Genomic DNA, 21512 nt, shown 5'->3' on the forward strand with positions numbered 1-21512 from the left:
GCACAGGTTTGAAATACCAAGGTAATTATTGAGAGACCGTTTCAAAATGGAGAAATGGCAGTGGCCATCAAGCTTCATTCTTGGTGGGATTTTTTCAATCCAAATGAAAGTTTTGGCACTGATGGGTGGGAGGTATGGAGTATTTCAGACTAGGACACATGCTGGAAAGCATCTTTCTTCCTGCATCTCCATTTCCGTATAATTATGCCAGTAATCACCTTGCTGTCTTCTCGTGGGGATTGTTGCTCGGTCCCTTTCCCTTTGTATACCTTAAAACACACTAGATAGGCAAAAACCCCCAAACCACATAGCTCCATTGTGGCTGTATGCAGGCTCCAAGTCATGCTTGTTTAGCTCATGGAAGGAGTTGTTGCCCTTGAGGGCAGGACAGAGATCATTGTTAAAGAAATGTTCTTGACCCTAGGTTTCCTGTAGCATAGACTCAGACATCTGTGCTTAGAAAAAAGTAATTTAATTAAAAGCTAAAATAATAAATGGGAAGGTACAGCAAAGAAACAGTCCGTACTGGGTGCCTCTCAATGGGGAAGACCCTGAGACAAAAGAGTCTTGGGCTTTTAAACCCTCCCAGTCTGTGCACCCACTCTTCATGCATCCTTCATGTGCTGCCCACATGCCTTTCAGTCCAATGGTAATTCTGCATCTAGGGGCTTCTTTGTTTCTTAATGGATGTTCTTTTCTGTCCTCCAGGCAGCTTTTTACTGTTCTTATTAAGGTGGTTTGCAGCCTCTGCTGACAGTTTCCTCTCTAGCTCCTTATACCAGTCTTCAAGGTCCCTCCATCACCAAGCAACCAGGTTAAGATAAATTCATGACATACAGCCTGGAATTCCAGTGAGCCTGGCCACTCAGGCTGATTTTCGCTACTTATGCTGCAATAGGTTATTAAAACAAAAGAATACAATATGGTTAAGAAGTTAGTGTGATTAAATTTATTCTGCAACACTGGGATGTTATGGAATCTTTCCTCCAGCTTGGATGTGAACAAACCTTCTCTTTTGCCTAGTCCCTGATTTTCATGGACTTTAGAGGAACCTAATTATCTTGGAGATGTTTTGTAGGATTGGCTAGTGCTATGAAAGTTTGGGAAAGCCTGGAGGCTTAACAAGGTGTAAAAATGATGTTGACTATGTCAGTATTGCCACATGTATTCAACTGTGTGGTGAAACCCTTCATACAGTGGGTTAAATTTGGAGAACCTCTTCAAAAGGCAGCCTTAAGGGATGTGATTGTCAACAAGGTGCATTTAGTTTCTGGAATGCAGAAACTGCGCATGCACTAGTAGGTAGGTCAGTAGAGCAGAGCACTCTGAGATCTGCTGTTGCGGTAAAGTGGTACCCGAGATTTGAAGTGAATTATTTGAAATTGCTGAATACTTTTGCCTATGCTGATTGTTTTTATTACTAAAGCATTAAGGTTGTCAAGCAGATTATCAAAACCTAAGCACTTTAACAAATAAGTAGCTTGCTTTAAAAAATAATAATACATTTAAAATCTTTCAAGCATGCTGGCTCCTGTTTCTTTGGAGAGGTGCGGCTGCGTAATGAATGCATTTGAAAAGCTGTCTCTAGAGACCACCTGTGTCCATTGGTCTCTTCTCCACGCCACAGAAGTACTAGTGTTGTATTTCTAGATATCTTGAGCTTGAGGAGTAAAGCTGGAAAGTCTGACTATATTAATCAATTTTATGACTACTGTTTGAAATACTAGATCTGATTTTTAGCTTATTTTCTTCAGTAATTACAGAATATATGTTTGCATTAACTCTTTGTATGTGTGGCTATGGCATGTGTGGAATAAGTGTTGATTTTAAGAGTGCATTTCAAGTTTTGTTTTGCATTTTTTTTGGACCTGCAGGTTCCCCTGGAAAACAAGTGGATAACTCAGCCAGCAATCAAGGAAATAACTTAGGGAGCCCAAACAAGGTTGGAAAACTGAGCCATGGGAGTAAAAGTGCAGAGGGAGAAGTGACAAAAACTGGCAATGAGTCAGAGAGTGATTTTGAATCTGATCCTCCTTCTCCCAAGAGCAGTGAGGAAGAAGAACAGGAGGATGAAGAAGTCTTGCAAGGAGCGAATGGAGACTTCAATGATGACAATGATACAGAACCAGAGAATTTAGGCCACCGGCCTCTCCTCATGGACTCTGAGGAAGAGGTGGAGGAAGAGGAGGAAGAGAAGCAAAGTTCTGACTCTGATTCTGGTCGTACCAAGCAAAAATCTGTGGAAGGGGTCCCAAGCAGTAGGTTCAGAGGTGGCATTGCCAGTGGTGAAATCAAAGAACCCAGTTTAATGCACACACCCTTGTCTGATGTGCCAAGTACTGTCATCAAGGTGAACCCTGACCAAGAATTTGATGTGTTTGGGGCAGTGCCCTTTTTCACTCTTCAGCCTCAGGCAAGAGAGAAGAGGAACAAAAATGTCTTTGTTCAGACTGCTTTTCCCAGCCTAAACGAAGAGCAGGATGAGTTTGATGTTTTCACAAAAGCCCCCTTCAGCAAAAAAGTGTCTCAGCAAGATGGCCAGGTGGCAGAAACTAAGACTCTGCTCTCCCCCACCTCTCCACAGAGTGTTGATATTTTTGGCTGCACCCCATTTCAGCCTTCCCTTCTCCCCAAGACTGGTGGGAGTAAAGAGGACCTATTTGGGCTGATTCCCTTTGAAGAGGTCACAGGGAGTCAGCAGCAGCAGAAGGTGAAGCAGCAGCGTAACCTGCAGAAACTTTCTTCCCGCCAAAGGCGCATGAAACAGGAGGTCTCAAAGAACAATGGGAAGCGCCACCATGGCACCCCGACCACCACGAAGAAGGCATTGAAGCCAAGCTACCGCACCCCTGAGAGAGCCCGCAGGCACAAGAAAGCGGGCCGCAGGGACTCGCAAAGTAGCAATGAGTTCCTGACTATCTCGGACTCCAAAGAGAACATAAGCATTTCATTGACTGACAGCAAAGATCGGAGCAACCCTCTGCAGACAGATGAGAGTCTGCTGGATCCTTTTGGAGCCAAACCCTTCCACCCACCAGACTTGTTGCGGCATCCTCAGCATCAAGGTTCCGGTGACAACCGTGGAGATCATGGCACTGCAGTAGTGGCTGGTAGACCTAGACAGAGCTCTTTGCATGCAGCTGTTCACAGTGGTGACGGGCTGAAAATAGATGACTTTGGTGCAGTACCCTTCACAGAACTGGTTGTGCAGAGCATGCAGAGCCAGCAGCAACAGGCACTAGAATTAGATCCCTTCGGAGCAGCTCCATTTCCTTCCAAACCATAAAAGCTTCCAATGGGTTCCACCCCTCCACCTCTCTGAGTTGCTTCATAGAGGTTTTAATTAGTGGAGTAATTTATCTGGTTGAATTGACAGGGACCTGAGTTGTACAGTTCGTTCAAGTTCAAGAAGGCACAGCCAGCTTGCACGATGTAATGATGGTGAATTTATATTGTTGGGTTTTAGTTAGTTTGTTTGTTTTCTGAGAGAAATAGAAAAAAACAAACAAACAAAACAAAAAAAAACAAAAAACAAAAAACAGGAGTGTTATTTGTATATGACAGATGGCTGCCAGAATGAAAAGAGAAATCAGATACGAATCATTGCCTGTCACAGACTTTGAGCCCTGGAATGCGATGTCATTTTGTACTTTTGCATTGCCTTTTCAGTCCTCTGTGATGTGCTGAGATGGAGGGAGAGGGACAGGCAGAGATCACATGAAAAAAGTTTTACATACGTGTAGGTAGGCTAACGGAACTGTGACGGTTTATCACATCTCAGTTGCAGTAGACCTAAGAACCAAAATGTACTAATATCCAGACTGATCTGCTGGAAATAGTTGAGTCTTTGCTTCCTAGCTAAACTACCTTGGTTAATCATAGAAATAAAGAAGCGAAGTCCTCAAGGAGTTGTGGCCCAGACATGTACGCAGCTGCAGAGATGAAATGCAAATTATTTTTTTGTGTGCCTAAATATTCAGGGGGTTTGGGGTTTTTGTTTTGTTTTGTTTTTTATGATAAGTGCCGTTAATATAAAATAGCAAACTGGAAGTTTAGAATTAAAACTAAAGATGCAGAGAATGTAATGGTTTGTAAGACAGAAAGCCTGAATGTAGGGGAATAAACCAGCAGGCATGCATCCAGTGTTTGCAGCACTTTTTAAGACTACTCAGTACACTGGGAAGAAAGGCTAGTTTACACAAGTAAATAATTTGCCATATATGGAATGTTTTATATGTCTTGTATAGTTGGCCATGAGATGCAACCATCAGATTTATTTGATTACAAATTGAGATTTGTCTGAAAATACTTTTTCTCTTTCTCTTGGATTTTTATTGCAAAGAAAACTTGTATTATTTCAAACCTGCTGTTTTTTAAAACAATAATTTTATGTAATTACTGTAGCCTAATGTTCCTTTATGTTTTGATGAATCTATTATTGTCCTTAAGTGTGTTTTATACGAAAGTTTTGCTAAATGCACTGAGCTTTGAAGAAACTTCTCTGAAACTGGATTTGTTTCAGAACAGAAGCAGTAAGCAGCAGGTAGCTTGCAGAAGCTGATGGCTACTGCGCCAGTAAACTGCATTTCACACCATAAAGCCTTACAGGCAGGACTCCTGTCCTGCTGCACAATACCTCTTAGACATTAGGTGCATGAGACATGGCTAGAAGCTTGCAAGTGCAGTGCTAGTAGGTGATGGGAAGATGTGAACAGGCTTGTCGAAGATAAGATTTTGTTACTGTGTTATAGAAGCACATGCTGCATGTAGGCAGGATGGCGGCTTGACTGCTTCACAACTTGCGTCAAGCCATTTATGGTGTCTGCAGAGTGAGTACAAGTTGGGATGGTCCAATTTGCGTTTTTTTCATGGCAATCTTAAAGAGAAAGCCTCCATGAGGAGGTGGTTCCTTCGCTTGTCTCAACTTGATATCCTGCTCTGCTGAATGCTGATGAGTAGATAATTGGTTGTTTATATATGGAATCCATAAGCATTCATCATTTTGTGTCCCAATGTCTGTCCCACCCTCTTTCACAGGAGGTAAAATTAAATACTGAGGGTTGTGCTGGTTTATGCAGTCATCCCAAGATCTGTGAGAGTCAGGGGTGGACCCTTGACAATATTTGTTGAAAACACCACGTTAAAAACAAGCCACTTGATTCTGGGGGTTGGTTTGATAAAACGCTCCCTCGGATATATGCGAGATTCGAGATTGTTTCCCCTACTCCTGGAATTTTTAAGTAGTTCATACATACCTTTGTTACCATTATCTTTCTCATTTTCATTTTGCTTACAAAATGGAAGTGAATTATTACAGCTGTGCTTGGTTAAGTATGTCTTTTTCAGGCTTAGAAATTAAGCTCTTAGCAGGTTATGAGTAGAAATGTTTCACCTCTGTTTGCACAGGAGTGTCTTAGGCTTTATTACTACTGTTCTCACCTGGGTTTTTTGTGCCAAAGGCTGTAAGAAGCACACACCAGGTTTTGTAGCATTTTCTGATACTCAGGTTAACTGTCATTTTTTTTTCCTTTTTCTGCACATGCGTATGAGCTGCCTTCCTATGGTTTCCTTCTGAACTGTTACTCACCTGCCTTAAGAGCTGTTGGGACAGAGTACTAATGGGACAGTTGAGTGGAAATAAAACAAGAAAAAATCAACAGGCAACAGACTCAGAGTCTCAAATGTGGTCCTCATGGAAACCACGCAGCCACTGCTCTCCCTGCTGGAAAAGTGACTTCAGGGCTTGCTCGGCAATTTGGTGCCAAAGGAGCAGGTTAACAACATGCACTAAAACTGGGGCTTAGCTCCACTGCCTGAGAGATGGTTTGGTGTTTGACACAGAAGGAAAAGGTGGTGCATTGGCAGACTTAGTGTGGGCCTAAATATTCAGGTTAAATAAGAACAGAAGGAAGCATGGGGTTTTCTTATTTGTTTACCCTGAGACTTCAGTTTGAGGAGCGCTACAGGTTTACTCCTTTTGTGGTGGGTCGGTTTGATTTTTGGCAGACAGTCCATAAGCAGTTTTAGTACGATACAGGAAAGTTGAAGCGAGGTTGTACATAGAAACTGAAAAATGAGATAAAAGCAAACTGTAAAAACAAGTTACTCTAAAACTGGCGTAATGCCTCTGGCTGGCTATGAGTAATGCCCTATGATGTTTGCTTTCTAATGGCCTTAATGAGTCTTGTTCTTTGTATTCTAGTTATGAAACAGGGTTTTGCATAAATGTAATTTTTTTTTGTTTGTTTCTAGAGTCAAAATTGTCCTTCCTTGTGACTGAAAAGAGATTAGTATGCTTCACTAAGTTGACTTTGTGTGGTAATTTTTATTTATACACAATTAAACCCAAGTTTGGGTTTAATTTCTACTAAGATACACTATTCAAGAGAGACAAAATGTGGTACCATTGAGGAATGTCATATCCTTTTGCCTTTATTTGGGGGGTGTGTGTGTGCTCACATGTGCACTTGCCATGGAGTGTATTATGACCTTACCTGTAACACAGGAATGGCCTTACTGCACTGGACATGTACCATACTGTCTATGAAGACAATAATGGCAAGGTAAGGAACTGATACTTGCATCAGAAAATACTGATTTTTACAGCTTTTCTTTCAGCACATTGAATGACTGAACCACAGGCCTTTTATCATCAGCTGCTTGAGAGAGAGATTCTGTCAGTTATAAGGTACTAAGAAGCCCTGAATGGTTACGGTCACTGAAGGAAAAATAGCATAGTTGTGCTTCTCTGCAGACTCTCAAATGGCCTTGAGATGTGTGTGATTGCTTTGGCTGACTTGTGTAATGTGGGACCCCTGATAACAGCTTTGGAGGAAAGAACTTTTAATCATTCTGGGTGTCCCAGTTAGTAAAACAAAGTACTGTGAAAATAAGTTGATATATTTGCTACTGTGAGAATGAGTTTATCTGGAGTTTTTTATACTTTATTGTGTATTTTTATATATGAAAAGTATATATAAAATATACACATGCTCACATACATTGTGTATCTCTTGAAGCTGCTGTGTTTTTAGTGACATAGCAGCCACAATCATTTTTGTCTGATGTGAGAGAGTGAGTGTGAGTGAAAGCTGCAAAAGAATAAAAAGTGCAAAGGGTAGCTGCTGTGTTACTTGTCTACAGTGCTTCTTTTGTAAAGGAAAAATCAAGGAAATGTGTGTATAGCAAAATTTGTGACTAAGGCATCACGTAATATTAAAGAGCAACAAAACTATTTTAAAATTGCTGGCATTCAGCTTTTAAGTGCACTTTCCTGAACTATACTTCCATTTCTTGTTAGACTTCAAGTTTCTAAAGCTTTTTTGTGTACCACTAAACAGAGAACTTTTAACTTTTTTGTGAAACTGATGTATGTCATGAAATACTTGGAGTTGTTAAATAAACAAACATGATAACATGACTTTGCAGATCTCCTTAAACATTGCATTGAGTTTTCATATTTAGGCTTGAATTTAATTGCTGTAAGCAATGCTGCTTCTACTGATTGCTTTTAGTGGCTGTAGGCTTCTGTTACTATTTTTTTAATGTTTTAAAATACTTGTATTTGCTGCCCAATCATCTTTCTTTGTTCAGCCTGTTAACCCATTGATCATGTGTTGTTTTTCATTCCTAAGGTTCATTATTACTCTTAAAGCCTTCTAGCAGAATGGTTCTGAAGGGATGCGTTCTGATTCCTAGGCGGTAACTGAAACTTAGTCCCACGTCTATAGCCAGAATTTTAAGTAGTTTCCAATGCTGCCTCCATGGATTTCTGCCCTTAATCTTCTAGACATAACTTCCATGTGATTTGAACCCTTCTACCAACTGTTCACCAGGGCAGTTTTCTGGATGCTGCTTGTACTGATTTTACTCTTGGATAAGCTGAGGAAAGAGTAAAAAATGGTCAGGAAAAGACTGAGCAGCAACAGGATTCAGTTACAACATAGCAGCTGGTGTCCTCACCATTCTGCCTTCTCATTATGTCCCAGTTCAGTCTTAAATTTTGTTAAAAGCAAATCCACAAGGATACAATTTAATTGGAGGTTTCAGCTTAAACAAACATGAACGAGCATTGCTGTTAAACTCCTGCTTTAAATAGTTTTTCATGGATAATGTGGTCTTTCAATCTGCACCCTACCTGTGGTTTAAAGGTTTTGCAGAGTGCAGGAGGAAGGGGACTTGGGGCAGTCCTGAGGGTTACTGGTAACCAGCATTCTGAGAACACCAGCTGTGTGCGGCAGGACAGAATGAGAATGGGTGCTTTGAACAGGGCACACAGAGTAGTTCCTGCTGCCTGAGCCGCTGCCTGCTTCAGGCTGTATGCACAGGCAAGGTCTGCATATGGTCAAAGGTTTTCTGCCATCTCTGATCGAACATTTGTTTTCAGGCCTCAGCAGTGACAAAAGCAGTTAAAAAATCTTCTGGCAAAGTTTTGGTTTGTTTTTGCAGTGTAACTGCGGAATACTGTGGCATAACAGTGATTTCTCATCACTGTGTTCTGCATGCAGTTGAAGTACTTCTCTTAGGGTGAAAGCACGTTTACAAAGTTGAGACTGGAAATAGTACTGTTGAGTCAGAATGAACTTTCCCTTTTTGCTTAGGATACAGCAACAGAAATGGCCAGAACTCTTTAGAACAAAGCACTGCCTGGAAACTATCTAGATCTGAAGGTGGAATGTTGCAAAGCTGTGTTCATCAGCAGAATAAGCTAGAAATCCTCCTTCAGAAACACATACCGTACACTAAATTTCTTGAGAATATGCTACATAGACTATTGGAATAGTGCAGTTTGCACTCCTGGCCTGCCCTTCCATGCTGTGTCTCGGTAATTCAAGAGCCAGTCTCCCTGTATATTTAAAACCCTGTATATTCAAAACCCAGGGTTTTTTGACAGAAGTTGTGTGGTTGAGCAGTTCACATCTGTCATTTCACCTATGTGAGATGCAAGAATGATGTTACTCCAAGTAAACATCCAATGAACCAAAATTTATTTACAGGTTCAGTATGTACATAAAAGACCATCATGCAGCTTGATAAATTTTGTCAGGGTAATAAAAATGTACAACTTTGCCATCAGTTTCCTTATCCAGTGAAAACTGTTACAGTAGTTAACAGTTTACATTAAAAAATACATTAGCTAATTATCAAGTAAGTATACTTTCAATACACAAACACACATTCTTCAAATATTGTTCACATAACACTGGAAACAGGCTTTTATACTTGCAGGTTCCTTGTCAGTCTTAAGTAGTAGTAATTAGTGCATTTGAAACTTGCTTAGCTGTTAAGTTTAAAAAAAAAATAAATAAAAATCAGTATTTACACTGGAAGGCTCAAAGGTCTGGGAGTTGGCTTTTAAATGCAAAGTCAGTTCTTGCTTATATTTGTTTATGGGGTTAAAAACAAACAAAAAAAACCCAAACAACAACCAGAAAAAAGCTGACCAACCCACAAAACCAGAAACAAAAACCAAAACCAAGAAAACTGACAACCCCCTGAACTTAATCTGAATTTAATCATCAGTTAGCAGTACTCTCCAGCATACCCACAGACAGGTTAGTATCCCGTCTTCTCCATCCCTGATGAGTGTTCAGGTGCCCAACAGTAAATTTCTGTTGCTATTCCTCATCTCCTTGGCACATCCTGAAAAGAAAGGATGAAGGGGCTGGGCTTGTTTAGCCCAAGGAGTAGGCAGCATTCCAGGGACCTACCTGCAGCCTGCCCACACTGCCAAAGCCAGCCTCTCCCCTGCTCTGAGGGTGCAAAAACCCTCTCTGAGAGGAAAGAGGCAATAGCACAGCATTGATAAGGCCAACAGTTCATTAAGGGCTTCTCGTGTGTTATGCAGCTTTTAGCATGTTTGCCTTGGGTTTTCCTAGCCCATTGCAGGCAGTGCCATCTCTTCCTGAGCTGTGTCAGACTTACTTGAAATTGTACAAGGCTTCCATCATCTGGCTGTTGTCAGCTGATCACAAAATAAGAGAGAGGATGCCAGAACACCCTCCAAGGCCACGCTGCAGATAATAGAGGGAGTTGTAGTGAGGTCAGCTGTGACACTTTATAATCCTAGAACAGAATGCTTCTGCATGTAGTCAAAGCAGAAACAGTGATGGTATCTCCCACTTTGTAGGGCTAGCCACACTGTTGCAGTCATGCCCTTTAACAGCTCTAGTGCCAAACTTAAACTACTTGGGCTTAAGTCGTAACTGCATCTTGAGGCATGCAAAGGAACCTCCAAATGGCTAATGCAGACTAACACTTGGATTGTGGGCAGCAGCCGCATTTGCTACCATTGCTCAACCCAGCTGTAACAACAAGCATGGCTGCTATACAAAAGCCACTTAAAAATGGTAATTCTAACCTAAAAAGCCAAAGAATTCCAATTCTGGTTGAAAAACTGGAGCACACAGAGCTTAACACCAGCATATTTCACATCTCTTTACTGTTTAGTTTATAAAATAGGGTTTCAAGACAAATTATAAAACAAAAGGCAACCTTTTCACTGTGGAAAGCTTATGGCAACAAGTTGTTTTCAGTAACAAAGCCTGCAAGTACAGTACATGTCACACGGCAAAAGGCCAAAGTTCAGTGATTTGAATCCACAGCAGGTTCACTACTCAGGGCGTATTATTTCATCCTGTTAAAAAAATTTAACTTAAAATTCTTACCAACTCTACTGACTGCAATATAGTAACAAACATGCCCGGTTAGTGATGCTACTGAAATATTTTAGAATACTAATTCCAAATTACCAAAAGGAGCTAGCTAGAGAAATTTCTTGGAAGTAATGGCACTACCCATATTGGGGGAGGCAATTTTCAAGATTTGAAATGAAGATATAGCTATGGTGGATGAAATGTGATCTGATTTTCCAGAAAAAAAAAAGGCAAAAATGGTTGTCCAGAAAAGTAGAAGAGTCCACTAAATTCATTTTATATGTTACCAGAGCAATGCTGAAGCGTATACAAATCACTTAATGAGTCGGAAGAATGCAACACACCAAACTGCTGTGATTTGGAGCCAAGAGCACATCCCACAGTTATCACGGTTTTAAAAGCACACTGTCAGGAGCGGTTTCTTAATTATGCACTTGAACAAAACCTGAAAATCTGGCATATGAGCCTGTTAGCTCAGCAAAGGTACTTCTGTTGTTTGTGTTTAGCAAGCAAAAAAAAAATAATGCTTTGATCCAAATGCTTAGTTTTACTGCCCACCTTTTCACTGTCCTACTCCAGGAAGACCTGTTTTGTACTTGATTGCAGAACAGAAAAAGACTGTGAAGGAAATGCATCCTGGATCCTGTGCAATGCTGTTGTTTTTTTTTTTCAAACGTCCTGGTAATATGCCATCCCTGCAACCAGGGTAACAGTCCAGAAGTCAGAAAGGAACTGCCTCAGTGCTCAACTTCATAGCTCAGCATATTAGGCAAGGTCCACAGCCTCAAAGTCAGAAATCTCATCAGAGTGCCTCTGAAATACAGTGAGGAAACAACTTTAGTCACTGACTAGACATATGAAATAATCAGCTTCTTTTACCTGATTTCCAAAAAATCCATATCAATGTTGAGTAGTCTTGAAAACCTGACAAAAGCCCAAGGAAAAGGCTCCTTAGGAACAAAGACTGATGATTGCTTGAAATTATTAGAATTGTGAAACATGAAAATGATATGGTAGACCTGTGTCCAGCTGCTCTAAAACTGCACAAGGGCATTGCAGCCTCAGTGGTATACGTGACCAGAGTGCCTGCCATCAAGAGAACTACTTTTTTATTTACCAGCAAGTATTAAACCAGTATGCATTTCCTCTGGGGAGGCTAATTAGGGAGGTTGAGTGAAATTTGTGACAAGCTACAATCAGGATTATTTAACCCTACACTTGTTAGAATATCCTGTTCCCGTGAGTATGAAAACGGCTATACCTTCACTCACAAGTCTGCGCTGTACTCAGGACAGGGTTTGCTGTGCCTGTATTGCATGATGTACACTGTGGATTGATGCCACCAATACAGCATCACAACTGCAAGGATGTGCCATACTTGGTGACTAGAGCCGAGGTAGTTCAGCTGCCCTGTGGGGAAGAAAAAGTGGTTAAGTTGTTAAATTCAACAATACCTCTTGCAACACAATTAGCAATCAGTCTTTTCCAAAGCTCAACTGTACACTCAGGTTACTGGGAGACAGTGAAAGTTCTTTAACAAACTCGATTGGAAGTCGTCTGCCTTCTTTTGATGGAAGTACATGCAGTGTTTTACCCTATATGAGCACACTTCACGTAGAACATAGGCAACCTGTTCTCTCACAGGAAGTTCAGGACTCACAGAAAGGAGTGTGGCAGTGCAGGAAGCTTAACTGCAGAAAAAACACCCACAAGAGAATTTCCTACCTGGGAAGTATCTTTCTGGAACTTTGGAAATATAGAAGAGAAAAGCTACAGCAGCGATGAAGTACATGACAACTACACGTGGAGCAAACTCCTGCAAAAGAAAATGAAGCTCTCCTATTCTGCTGGAAGGTAAAAGTCGTCTCTAAATATAAAAAAGGCACAACAAAACTGAATCTTACTTCACTGCTTATGTTACCTATGGACAAAATCCAAGAGGGAAGCAAATGCCAAAATTTGGGAAAATCTGAATGGATAGAAACTTGTTTATCATGATCTCTCAGCTGCAACACACAAGCTGCTTAGTGTTTCTGTAAAATTTCTCAGTAAAAGGGCATCTGATACAGTGATGTTACACAAAGTGGCCAGGATAAGTGAGGAGTGTAACTTCAGTGCAAAATCTCATTTACTCATTGGGATTGCAGTTGCTAGAATCCAAGGCCAAGGTAAATAATCAAGCAACACATTCATGAGTTGCTTTTAGTCTTCCTTAACAGAAAGTTTTGTTACCAGAAGCAGAGCATTTTTCTGAAGTATGGAAACAAAATGAGTACCATACCTACCATTCTGCCATACTAGGACAAAGTGAATGGGGGGAGACATAGGGGGACGGCTACTGTTTATCTGATTCTTAGGAGGCCAGTGTTAAATGCCTTGTTTAAAGGCTACCTATATTCATAAATGTTGCTCTTCCACATTCAACAGCAGCTCTGGACCGGGCTTAACCATCACCCAGGTGACAATCCTCTAGCAGGGCCAGTCTCAGAACTTGCACAGTTACTGCTTACTACAAAAAGGAAATGTTTTCTTCAACACAGTTATGTCACTGGGTAATTGCAATGATTTCTGGGGTTTTCAGATTTGAGCGTACTTTCTTTAGCTGTGCTTCTTGTTTTTCAGAGCATAATTCTAAGTGCTAAAGCAAGAACAGGAAAGTAGTTACTTCACAGTGATGTTAAACGAGGGTTGCATAAGAGACAGAGCACTGGGTAGGCAAATTTACTGCAAACCAGCGAACAGAAGAGGAAAGAAATAACCATCCCATCAGTGTCTTCTGGTTCCCCTCTCTCCTTTCAGGCTGTGGAGGGGACAACTCAGAACACTTGTGCAGCCTGACAGGTTACTTCCCATTCTGCAGACAAGTCAGCTCTTCGCTCCTGTCCCTCACCCTGGGGTAACCAAGGGTGTGGTCCCCCTACACAGGCTGCAGTGCAGGTTTAAATCAGTAAAACAGATTTAATCTACTCAACTTGTGTACTGGTTCTCAATGAACTTTTAAGTGTTAGCATTGGGATCCTATTATCTGAAAGAATTCTCTGCTTTAAGAAATTCTAATTGCCGCTGCTTTCCCCTCATTCCCCAAAGTGTAATAGGACTGAAGGAAGATGCCAAGTGAAAAGCAAAAGGGAATCTTATTTCCTTCTTTTTTTTCTTTTACCTGTACAATAGATGCACCCATACCACCGTTGAGCCAAATCCAGTGGATAGTGGGAATAATTCCATATCCAGACACTGAGCAAAAGATGATGGAACGCAATCTTTGCCACTGCTGCGTGAGGTAACTGGGATGAATCTGAGCGAAAAATACTGCCAAGATCATTGCCAGCACAGTGATCAAATATACCTGACGCCAGTACTGAGAAAAAAAGAGAAACTATTAAGTTTTTGGGTTTTCTCATCATGTGCAGAAGTAAACTCTGGGTAGAGAGTTACATTTAGTAATGATATATCAATTCTCCTGTCACTTCTGCAAGCACAAATGATAGGGTCTGAATGAATGGACTTGTATTTGAGAGGAAGTGACTCTATTGCTTGGGTACATCTGATCATTTCTTCCAAGCACTACCTTCACTAAAACAATTTAAATATACCTCTGCCTAAGTGGACTTGTTAAACTACCTGACTGCTGCGTCTGCTGCAGACATGGATATAATCTAGGCCTCTGAAGGGAACTAATTTACTCGTTCTCTGTTAGCTGAAGAGAAAATAAGCTTGTTCCTGCCTCATGTAAGCTACCTAGTAGAAAATGATGTGTGAATTACTTGTGATAGGGACACATCCCATCCTCGGCCTCATGCATTTGACAGAAGTAGGACCTGCAAAGTTTATCCTGCTTTCATATAAGTTCAGATATTTTCTTGAGGCTTGTGTGATTGACAGCTTGAAAGGAAAATCTCAGTTTGCCTACAACTTCAGCAAGCAAAGTTCTGTTCCTGCCAGAAGGAATTTGTTTCAGTTTCCATCTTTCTCTCCTAACTAGCGTTCTGTTTGGACACTGCCATGAACCCCCCTTCCTAAGGCACGGGAACTACAACAATGAGACCACAGAAACGAAACATCACATCAACAAGTGCTTCAAACTTACGTTATTACAATAAAATGCATAAAACACGCCTGACACATAGCAGCCCAGGATACCAATGGAAATTCCTGCGTAATCTAATGCCATCCATCGTCGACTGGTCTTCTCTGAGCGGTGACAACAGAAAAGATGATATCCCACTGAGCAAAGCATACAGACCTATACAAATATTCAAACAAGGCTGCATTAATTTCTTGAACACTGGATTAACACAAACTTGAACTCTGAAGCTGAGAGCATTAAATTAACCTGTTACATGTTTTACAGTGCAAGTGATTCCTGCCAGTAATGAAAAAAAACTAACATAAGCTTCTCTATCAGAATGGAGGAGGAAAATAAAACTTTCAAGACTTGATATCCCCAGGTTGCACAGCTAAGAAAATTAGGCTATGGAGGCTTAGATGATGAGGCCAGAGAGGAGCAAGTATGCAAGGGAACAGGGCCACATTTGCATGACTACAGTGCGATGATGAATTCTGCTCAGCCAAACTACCACAAACAGAAACCAAAGTCCAAATCTGCTACAGCTGCGCAGCACCCACATTACTTTACTGAGAGAACACATGAGAAATTAAACACAGACTACTTATTTGCTTCTAAGTTGGCATAATGGGGAACGTTCCCCATTTCTAGCTATGCAAAGGTATTTTGTTCTATTCAGGGAATACAAACAGCCTTCTTCAGCTCTTCATGTTTTTTTAGGGATAACATACTTTACCAGAGCTTCAGCAGCCAAATGATGACACACTTGAAGTCTGCTGCTGAGAACAGATTTAATCTGACAGAGAAACTCTTGCATATAGCAGGCAAAAAGCTAGAATACAAGCCCCAGTGCCAGTCCAGACCACCATCAGGCCATGGCTGATTGTCATGTTCTGGCTGGTAACCATTTCCAGCAATAATTGATGCTGTCTGGGAGCCACATCAGACACCACAATACCCAGCTGAAGCTGTGAAATATGGCCTTGCACAACTGGTTTTCACTAACTCTATTCCATGCCAGCTATGCTCAGTCCTCCCTGGTATATTCCATATTTTAAGCAGACTAAAATCAAACGGTGAGCATATCAGTTACCTTAAGAACAGTGCAATTAAAACATGCTTTCCTAGCTCTGCCCCTAGTCCATCTTGCTCTGCCCAGCTATTGCCAAGGGCCATGCATGCAATCCTATTTACACAATGTACAGGGACACACTGCCAGTGGGCTTTAAGAGTTTATTTCTGAAAGGCAGTGCTCCCCCGAGCACCCTCGCCAGCCCACACACATCCGGCCCGTACCTGGAAGCAGAAGAGGCACACAGAGCAGATTACAAAGTCCTCTCGGGAGGCGCCGGCGGCCGGCAGCACAGCCGTCAGGTCGTAGATGCCCAGCGTGAAGAAGAGGACGAAGCCCAGCAGGTGGCTCCAGATGTTGACGGTCTCGTTGGAGAGGATGAAGAGGCTGCGAGGAGACATAAGGCGCAGGGGTGGGGGGTGACCCGGGGCTCAGCCCGACGGGCCCGGGGCGGAGCAGCGGGTCCTGCCCTCACCTTTTGAGGCAGAGGCGGGAGGGCAGGTAGGCCCGGTAGCCGTCGGTGATGTAGGGGTTGTCCTTCAGGAAGACGGGAATCTGCTCGTAGGTGTAGAGGCGGATGCCGCGGGGCACCAGCACGGGCCAGTAGTGGTAGCTCCCCAGCTCGATGTAGTGCGCGCTCCGCAGCAGCTTCTGGTGCATCCTGCCTGCCGCGCCGCATCGGACCGCGCGGGCGTCCCGCGCTCCGCGCCCCGGGGCGGCCGCCGCCCCCCGCTCGCGCTGCCTCCCCGGGACCGGCCGTCACGGTTGGCGGCGACGCTGCTGGCGTCGCGAGCTGATCGCGTCACAGCGCTGCGGCGCCTGCGCATAGCTCTGGCTGCTGGCGCGCGGCGGCGCTGTTTTCCGCCGCGCGCGGAGGAGGTGCGGCCGTTAGGCAGTGTGGTGCGGGCGGGCGAAGGGAGGGGACGCGCGGAGACCGTGTCCCTTGGGACCCGCGCCCTCAAAGCCCTCCTGCCGCCCCCGGTAATTCCTGTCGAAGTGGTTGAGCGGCTGTGGACAGGCGGGGCTGTGCTGTCAGAGGTGGAGGAGGTGTTGGTGTTTTTTTTTTTTCGAGAGTGCTTTGGCAGGAACCCGTTCTCCAAAACGAGTGCTTCGTGGCCTGCGTGTGACGTCCGTCAGTGGCCCAGGCTGGATGGAAGTGGTGCAGAATGCAGCGCTGCTTTGCAGTTTTATGTGGGGGTATAACTAATACTCTGGTTGTAGTTCTTGTAGCATATGGCATACAGTAAAATGTTACATTCATGTCATGGTAGATAATATAATGCAAAAAGAAATATATGTATCTTTGAGAAGCTATTGAAGAAAAATGTTTCTCTTTGAAAACCAGCTGTTTACCTCAGATACACCCAAGTGTTTCAAATCTTTCTTAAATAAGGGACAGAAAAACTTCAAGTTAAAAAGTGTTGTGGAATCTCATCAGTTGTGAGAATTGTACTTATACCTTGCAAGAGCAATTTCTGCTGAATTGACATAATAATGATTAGCATTTGAGTTTTTTCTGAGTTGTCTATCAAGTACCCCAGCAAAAATATTACTAGTTAAGAAGACTCTTCTAAAGGATTTGTTTTGCCTAAATAATATTAAAAAACCCAAACAAAAAACCGACCCTGTGGGTTATTTGCTAGCTGCTTTATAATTATTTTCTTTTTAAAATAATAAAAAAGGGAGAAAGAAGTAATTTGCTGGGTATCAATAGGATCCTTTTTGCTACATCTGGTTCTTGTTTTCGAAGCTGAAAACAAGTGTGCTGAATGGTAGTCTTCATTCACCTGCCCTTCCTCTCTAGTGATATGCCATGCAGAATTCTTCAGAGGTTTTCTGTTTCATTAAAGAAAATGTGAGAGCTCGTCTCCAATGTGGTATGACGAGTGTGAAAGATTTTCCCATGGCAGAGAGATTTGTGTTGTGAAATAAAAGATACAGGATGATGAGCATTTGAAACCAAGAAAGACAGTAAAGACCAGGTGTTCAAATCCTAGGCATTGCAATATAACCACCCCCAAATTTCCATATTTACACCATTTAGTTACCCAAATTAAGTTCGTTCTGGTCAATGACAGCTCTTGAATATTTCTACTAATCAGTCATTCACTGAGATTTCTTAATGTCAGTGCTCGAAAATGGTATTTCTCCTAGCTCTGCAAACCTGCTGGCAGTTCTTCATACCTTCTAGTTCCTCTTCAGCTGCTCTGTGTTCTGGGTGCATTTTTCTCTTGCATGTACCTCAGAATTTTGATGAGGTACCCAGAGGAATCATGTTCATAGTAATAATTCAGCAGTCTTAGCTTCCTCGTATTCTCTTCTTTCCGGGATGTCTCTGAATGGCTCATTCATATTTTAATTAGTTTCTGTCTTCCTTTCCATATGGCTTCTCTGTTTCTGTTTTGGTTTTGTTGTTGTGGTGGTGTTTTTTGTTTGTTTGTTTGTTTTGTGGTTTTTTTTTTTTCCTTTCACTTTAGCTTGCTGTTAATGAAATTAATAAGAATACTTTAGGAGAGATATATAGAAAAAATGCATACTGAAAAAAAGATACTTGGATATGGCTTTCCTGACAGGAGAAGAGAGACCCAGATAGTACTGCTGGCTATCTTTAGGATGGAACACAGGATATCGTTTCTGTCGAGTCATATTGGGTACACATGAAAGCACAGTGTAATTAAGCATCTTGTGGGACAAAACAGTGTGGAGAAGAGCTAAGTTGGCTGAGATGGGAGAGGGTTGGGAGATGGCTCAGTGGGTCTCACCCATGACAGGGTCGCAAAAGTAATCAGAATTCAAATAGCCAATTTACTCAGAAAAAAGATCTTAAGAGGCCATGAAAGTGTTATTTGGTAGCTTACTCAAAAGGGAAATAATTCGTAGGCTGTTGATGTTTCTGTTCTGTGGTGGAAGAACAGTTCGATTTCCAGCTGACCTGTACCAACTGTGCTAAAAATAGGAAAGTGTCCTGTTTTGTCAGTGTGTTGCACTGAAAAGCTATAATCTCTGAACCTGACTAGTGGGACCAAGCTAACAATATCTACACGATGGCAACCTTTTTTCCTATGGAGTGTTCCCCTGGCTTTTCTTTTTTCAATGTTCATTTGGAGAATGAGAGAGATAATATGCATTTATGCACACACATGCATTTAATGGAACAAGCATATAGCTGCCATGTTAAGTCAGGTGAGTGAACACCGACTGTCCCAAGGAGTCTCTCGTTGCTGTGGCAAAACTGAGTTGGAGAAGTCGTGTTCTTGCCAGCTCCTGCTGATAAATGAGGAGATTCATTGTTCACTCAAGTGGTGACTCACTTTTGTCAAGCCAAATGCTGCTTAGAAAGTTGCTACCAAGTTAAAAGCTTAATTAGTCTTAATTGTCCATTAAATCATTAGCTCACTGAGAACGTTATACCTGGAAAAAACACTTTGTTTCTAAGCCCTGTCCAATTTAAATGAAACCTCAAGTGCTTCAAACAATTCAGTTAGAAGGAATCAGAGCTGACAGCACGTTTTTTTGGAAAAGATTTAATTGGCTGTTAAGTTAAAGCTTTGAAGCTTTGATAGCAGAAGTGTTATAGGTTAAATTAATAGGGAAAATTGAGAAACAATTAGGGCAGCTTTAAATTAATTATTTAAACTATTTATTTTTAGTTTATTGAACAATCGTGTTGTATGCATAAGTGATTGAAATTAGCCATTTGTGCAAGATAGCTTTGACCTAAATTGACCTACTTGAGTAAGTAAGTAGCTTGCCCTAATTCCTGTACTGTATCCCTAATTTTATAGGCAGATAAGCTTAATTGGGAATAAAGATAATCGTGCCTGAGAGTTCCATACTTTTCTGTTGAAACTGAAACCACTTGTGAAGACAAAAGGTAGGGAGGCTTTCAAAGAGATAGCTGAAGAGATCACAGATGAATCAAACTCTTGTTAATTGTAACTGCGCCTTGCTGAGTTCATTTCTATTGTCATCAGTCTACTTGTATAATGTCCTATTTAGGCACGTGAAGTATAAGCCTGTAACCACTGTTTAGCCTGCAATTTGAGGAAAACCTAGGAAAGAACAAGTTTATTTGAACTAACTCGTATTGACTCTGTAAAGATACTGATAGTATCTTTTTATGCCCTGCTCCCTTCTGGTTTGTTTGTCAAGAGGCAAATGACTTGGAAGAACAATTATTCAAACCAAATATCTCAAATGGTCATATAAAATTGGAACAACAGAAAATTGTTATTAGTTTTGAAACTGTAAGGGTGAAAATGTCTAGAATATTCTCGGTCCTGCGTTTTGAGACATTGAAATGTTTTCCCACCACCACTTTGTTTCTAGGAGACCCATCCCAGAGCTGCTCCAGCCGCAGAATAGGAGGCTGGTTGCAGCTGTAAGCGCTAAGAGTATCCGAGGCAGCTCCTGTGTGTGTGCGGTTTAGTGAAAGTCGAGTCCCTCCCGCGGGCTTATTCTTGGCTCTGCCCGCAGGTGTCAGCCTGGCACCGCGCTACCCGCGCGGGCGGCCGCCTGCCTGCCCGCCCGCCCTCCTGCCGCCGGGACTGCTCAGCCTCGCAGGCTCCGGGAGGTGCCTCTTCTCTTTCCGATTGACAAAGACCTCAGACTGTCACTTGGGTTCTCATCTCGGCACTGCCGTTTCTTGCAGACCTGTAGCAGTATCCGTCAGGTCAGTGCTGGTGTTCCCAAAGCAGCTGTGGCTCAGTGTCTGATTCTATTCTATTGAAGTGCTCGCAGAACATCTCCTGATTTTTGTTCGTGCGGATCTGTTTTTTCACATGTTCATTGCAAGCAAAGAAATGGGAGGTGCTCTGGGAGTCCTATTGGAATCTGCTGCTGTGGGAGTATTCGGCTTGCTCTGAGTTGTCCTGAAATGACAGTTTACTTCCCAGGAATAAAACCTGTCATCGGTCTGACCTTAGTGGAGAAAATGTATTTGGGAATGCTGGTCAAAGGGATCGTATGTCTTCCATGCATAAAGCACTTACGGTTCTGTATCAGTGTGCAAAGAAAACTTGCAAATGACTGTGTATAGAATACACGTTTACTGACAATTACATCAGGAAAGGAAGACATTTAAAGCCCCTTGTTATGTAAAACAGATGTATCCTGTCTCATCCTTTCTTGGAAGTAGCCAAAGCATCTGTGAAACTGCCTACTGGATGTTGATGTGGTGGAGTTGCATATAAGAAAATAAAGTTCATAGCTTTGTGGAAGTCAAAGAGTCTTTGAAAGAGTGTGTATGTGGGAAGAACAGAAATCCCGGGATACCCCCAATCCACAAGACTCTCTTCATGAGAGAGCATTAGGAATGCAAGTACCTTGTGTTTGATCATTAGAGTGACCTTAACACTAAAAAAACTTGATTTCAAGTCCGTCTTCTCTGAAGATACATCTTTCTTCCTTGCACTGTCCCCATTCAGATTTTTGTGAAGTTCTCTGTGGCTTCCTGTAGTGCACTCCTTGGTATGGAACTTGAGCAGCTTCCAAGAGTGCCCGAAACAGAATGCCTGACATCTCTCTTTCATCTCCCCATGGAGAGATGTGTGTGCAATGAAGTGACTTGTTTTGGTGGGGTCTTTACATTTAATTTTTTAAATTTTTGTTGTTGTTGTTTTTTGTTTTCTGATTCAATCCCTTTGGCTTTCAGCTCCATCTTCTGAATCTCAGCATCTGTCAGTGGTGCAATAAATTCTCTTTGGTGATAAGAGAACAG

At 42.1% G+C, this 21512-nt stretch overlaps 2 protein-coding genes across 10 annotated transcripts in view; one reads left to right on the plus strand and one right to left on the minus strand.

Annotated features, from left to right (window-relative positions):
• The window catches only part of BMP2K (BMP2 inducible kinase), a 67305-nt gene extending 59866 nt beyond the window's left edge, over positions 1–7439 (plus strand). For all 9 annotated transcript variants that reach the window (XM_071807923.1, XM_065836429.2, XM_071807922.1 and 6 more), the window contains one exon: positions 1875–7439. In XM_071807923.1, the coding sequence (XP_071664024.1) occupies positions 1875–3286 (1412 nt within the window). In that variant the 3' untranslated portion in view covers positions 3287–7439. The remainder of the gene's footprint in view (positions 1–1874) is intronic.
• Positions 7440–8964: 1525 nt separating this feature from the next.
• On the minus strand, positions 8965–16554 carry PAQR3 (progestin and adipoQ receptor family member 3). Its single transcript, XM_065837419.2, has 7 exons — positions 16269–16554; positions 16018–16180; positions 14743–14898; positions 13816–14013; positions 12381–12471; positions 11917–12065; positions 8965–11468 (listed from the first exon to the last, which is right to left on the minus strand). The coding sequence occupies exons 1-6, from the start codon at positions 16451–16453 to the stop codon at positions 11923–11925; spliced, it is 936 nt and encodes a 311-aa protein (XP_065693491.1). The 5' UTR covers positions 16454–16554; the 3' UTR covers positions 8965–11468; positions 11917–11922.
• Between the last annotated feature and the right edge of the window lie 4958 nt (positions 16555–21512).

This window comes from Patagioenas fasciata, chromosome 4, assembly GCF_037038585.1.
Source record: "Patagioenas fasciata isolate bPatFas1 chromosome 4, bPatFas1.hap1, whole genome shotgun sequence".
NCBI classification, from domain to species: Eukaryota; Metazoa; Chordata; class Aves; order Columbiformes; family Columbidae; genus Patagioenas; species Patagioenas fasciata.

Bases quoted from the DNA above. Each gene is read 5' to 3' on its own strand.
- PAQR3 (XM_065837419.2), bottom strand. From the start codon at position 16,453: ATGCACCAGAAGCTGCTGCGGAGCGCGCACTACATCGAGCTGGGGAGC. The intron at 16,181-16,268 runs GTGAGGGCAGGA...GTCTCCTCGCAG, and splicing joins TCCCGCCTCTGCCTCAAAAG to CCTCTTCATCCTCTCCAACG. The intron at 12,066-12,380 runs GTAGGAAATTCT...TCTTCCCCACAG, and splicing joins TCCAGAAAGATACTTCCCAG to GGCAGCTGAACTACCTCGGC.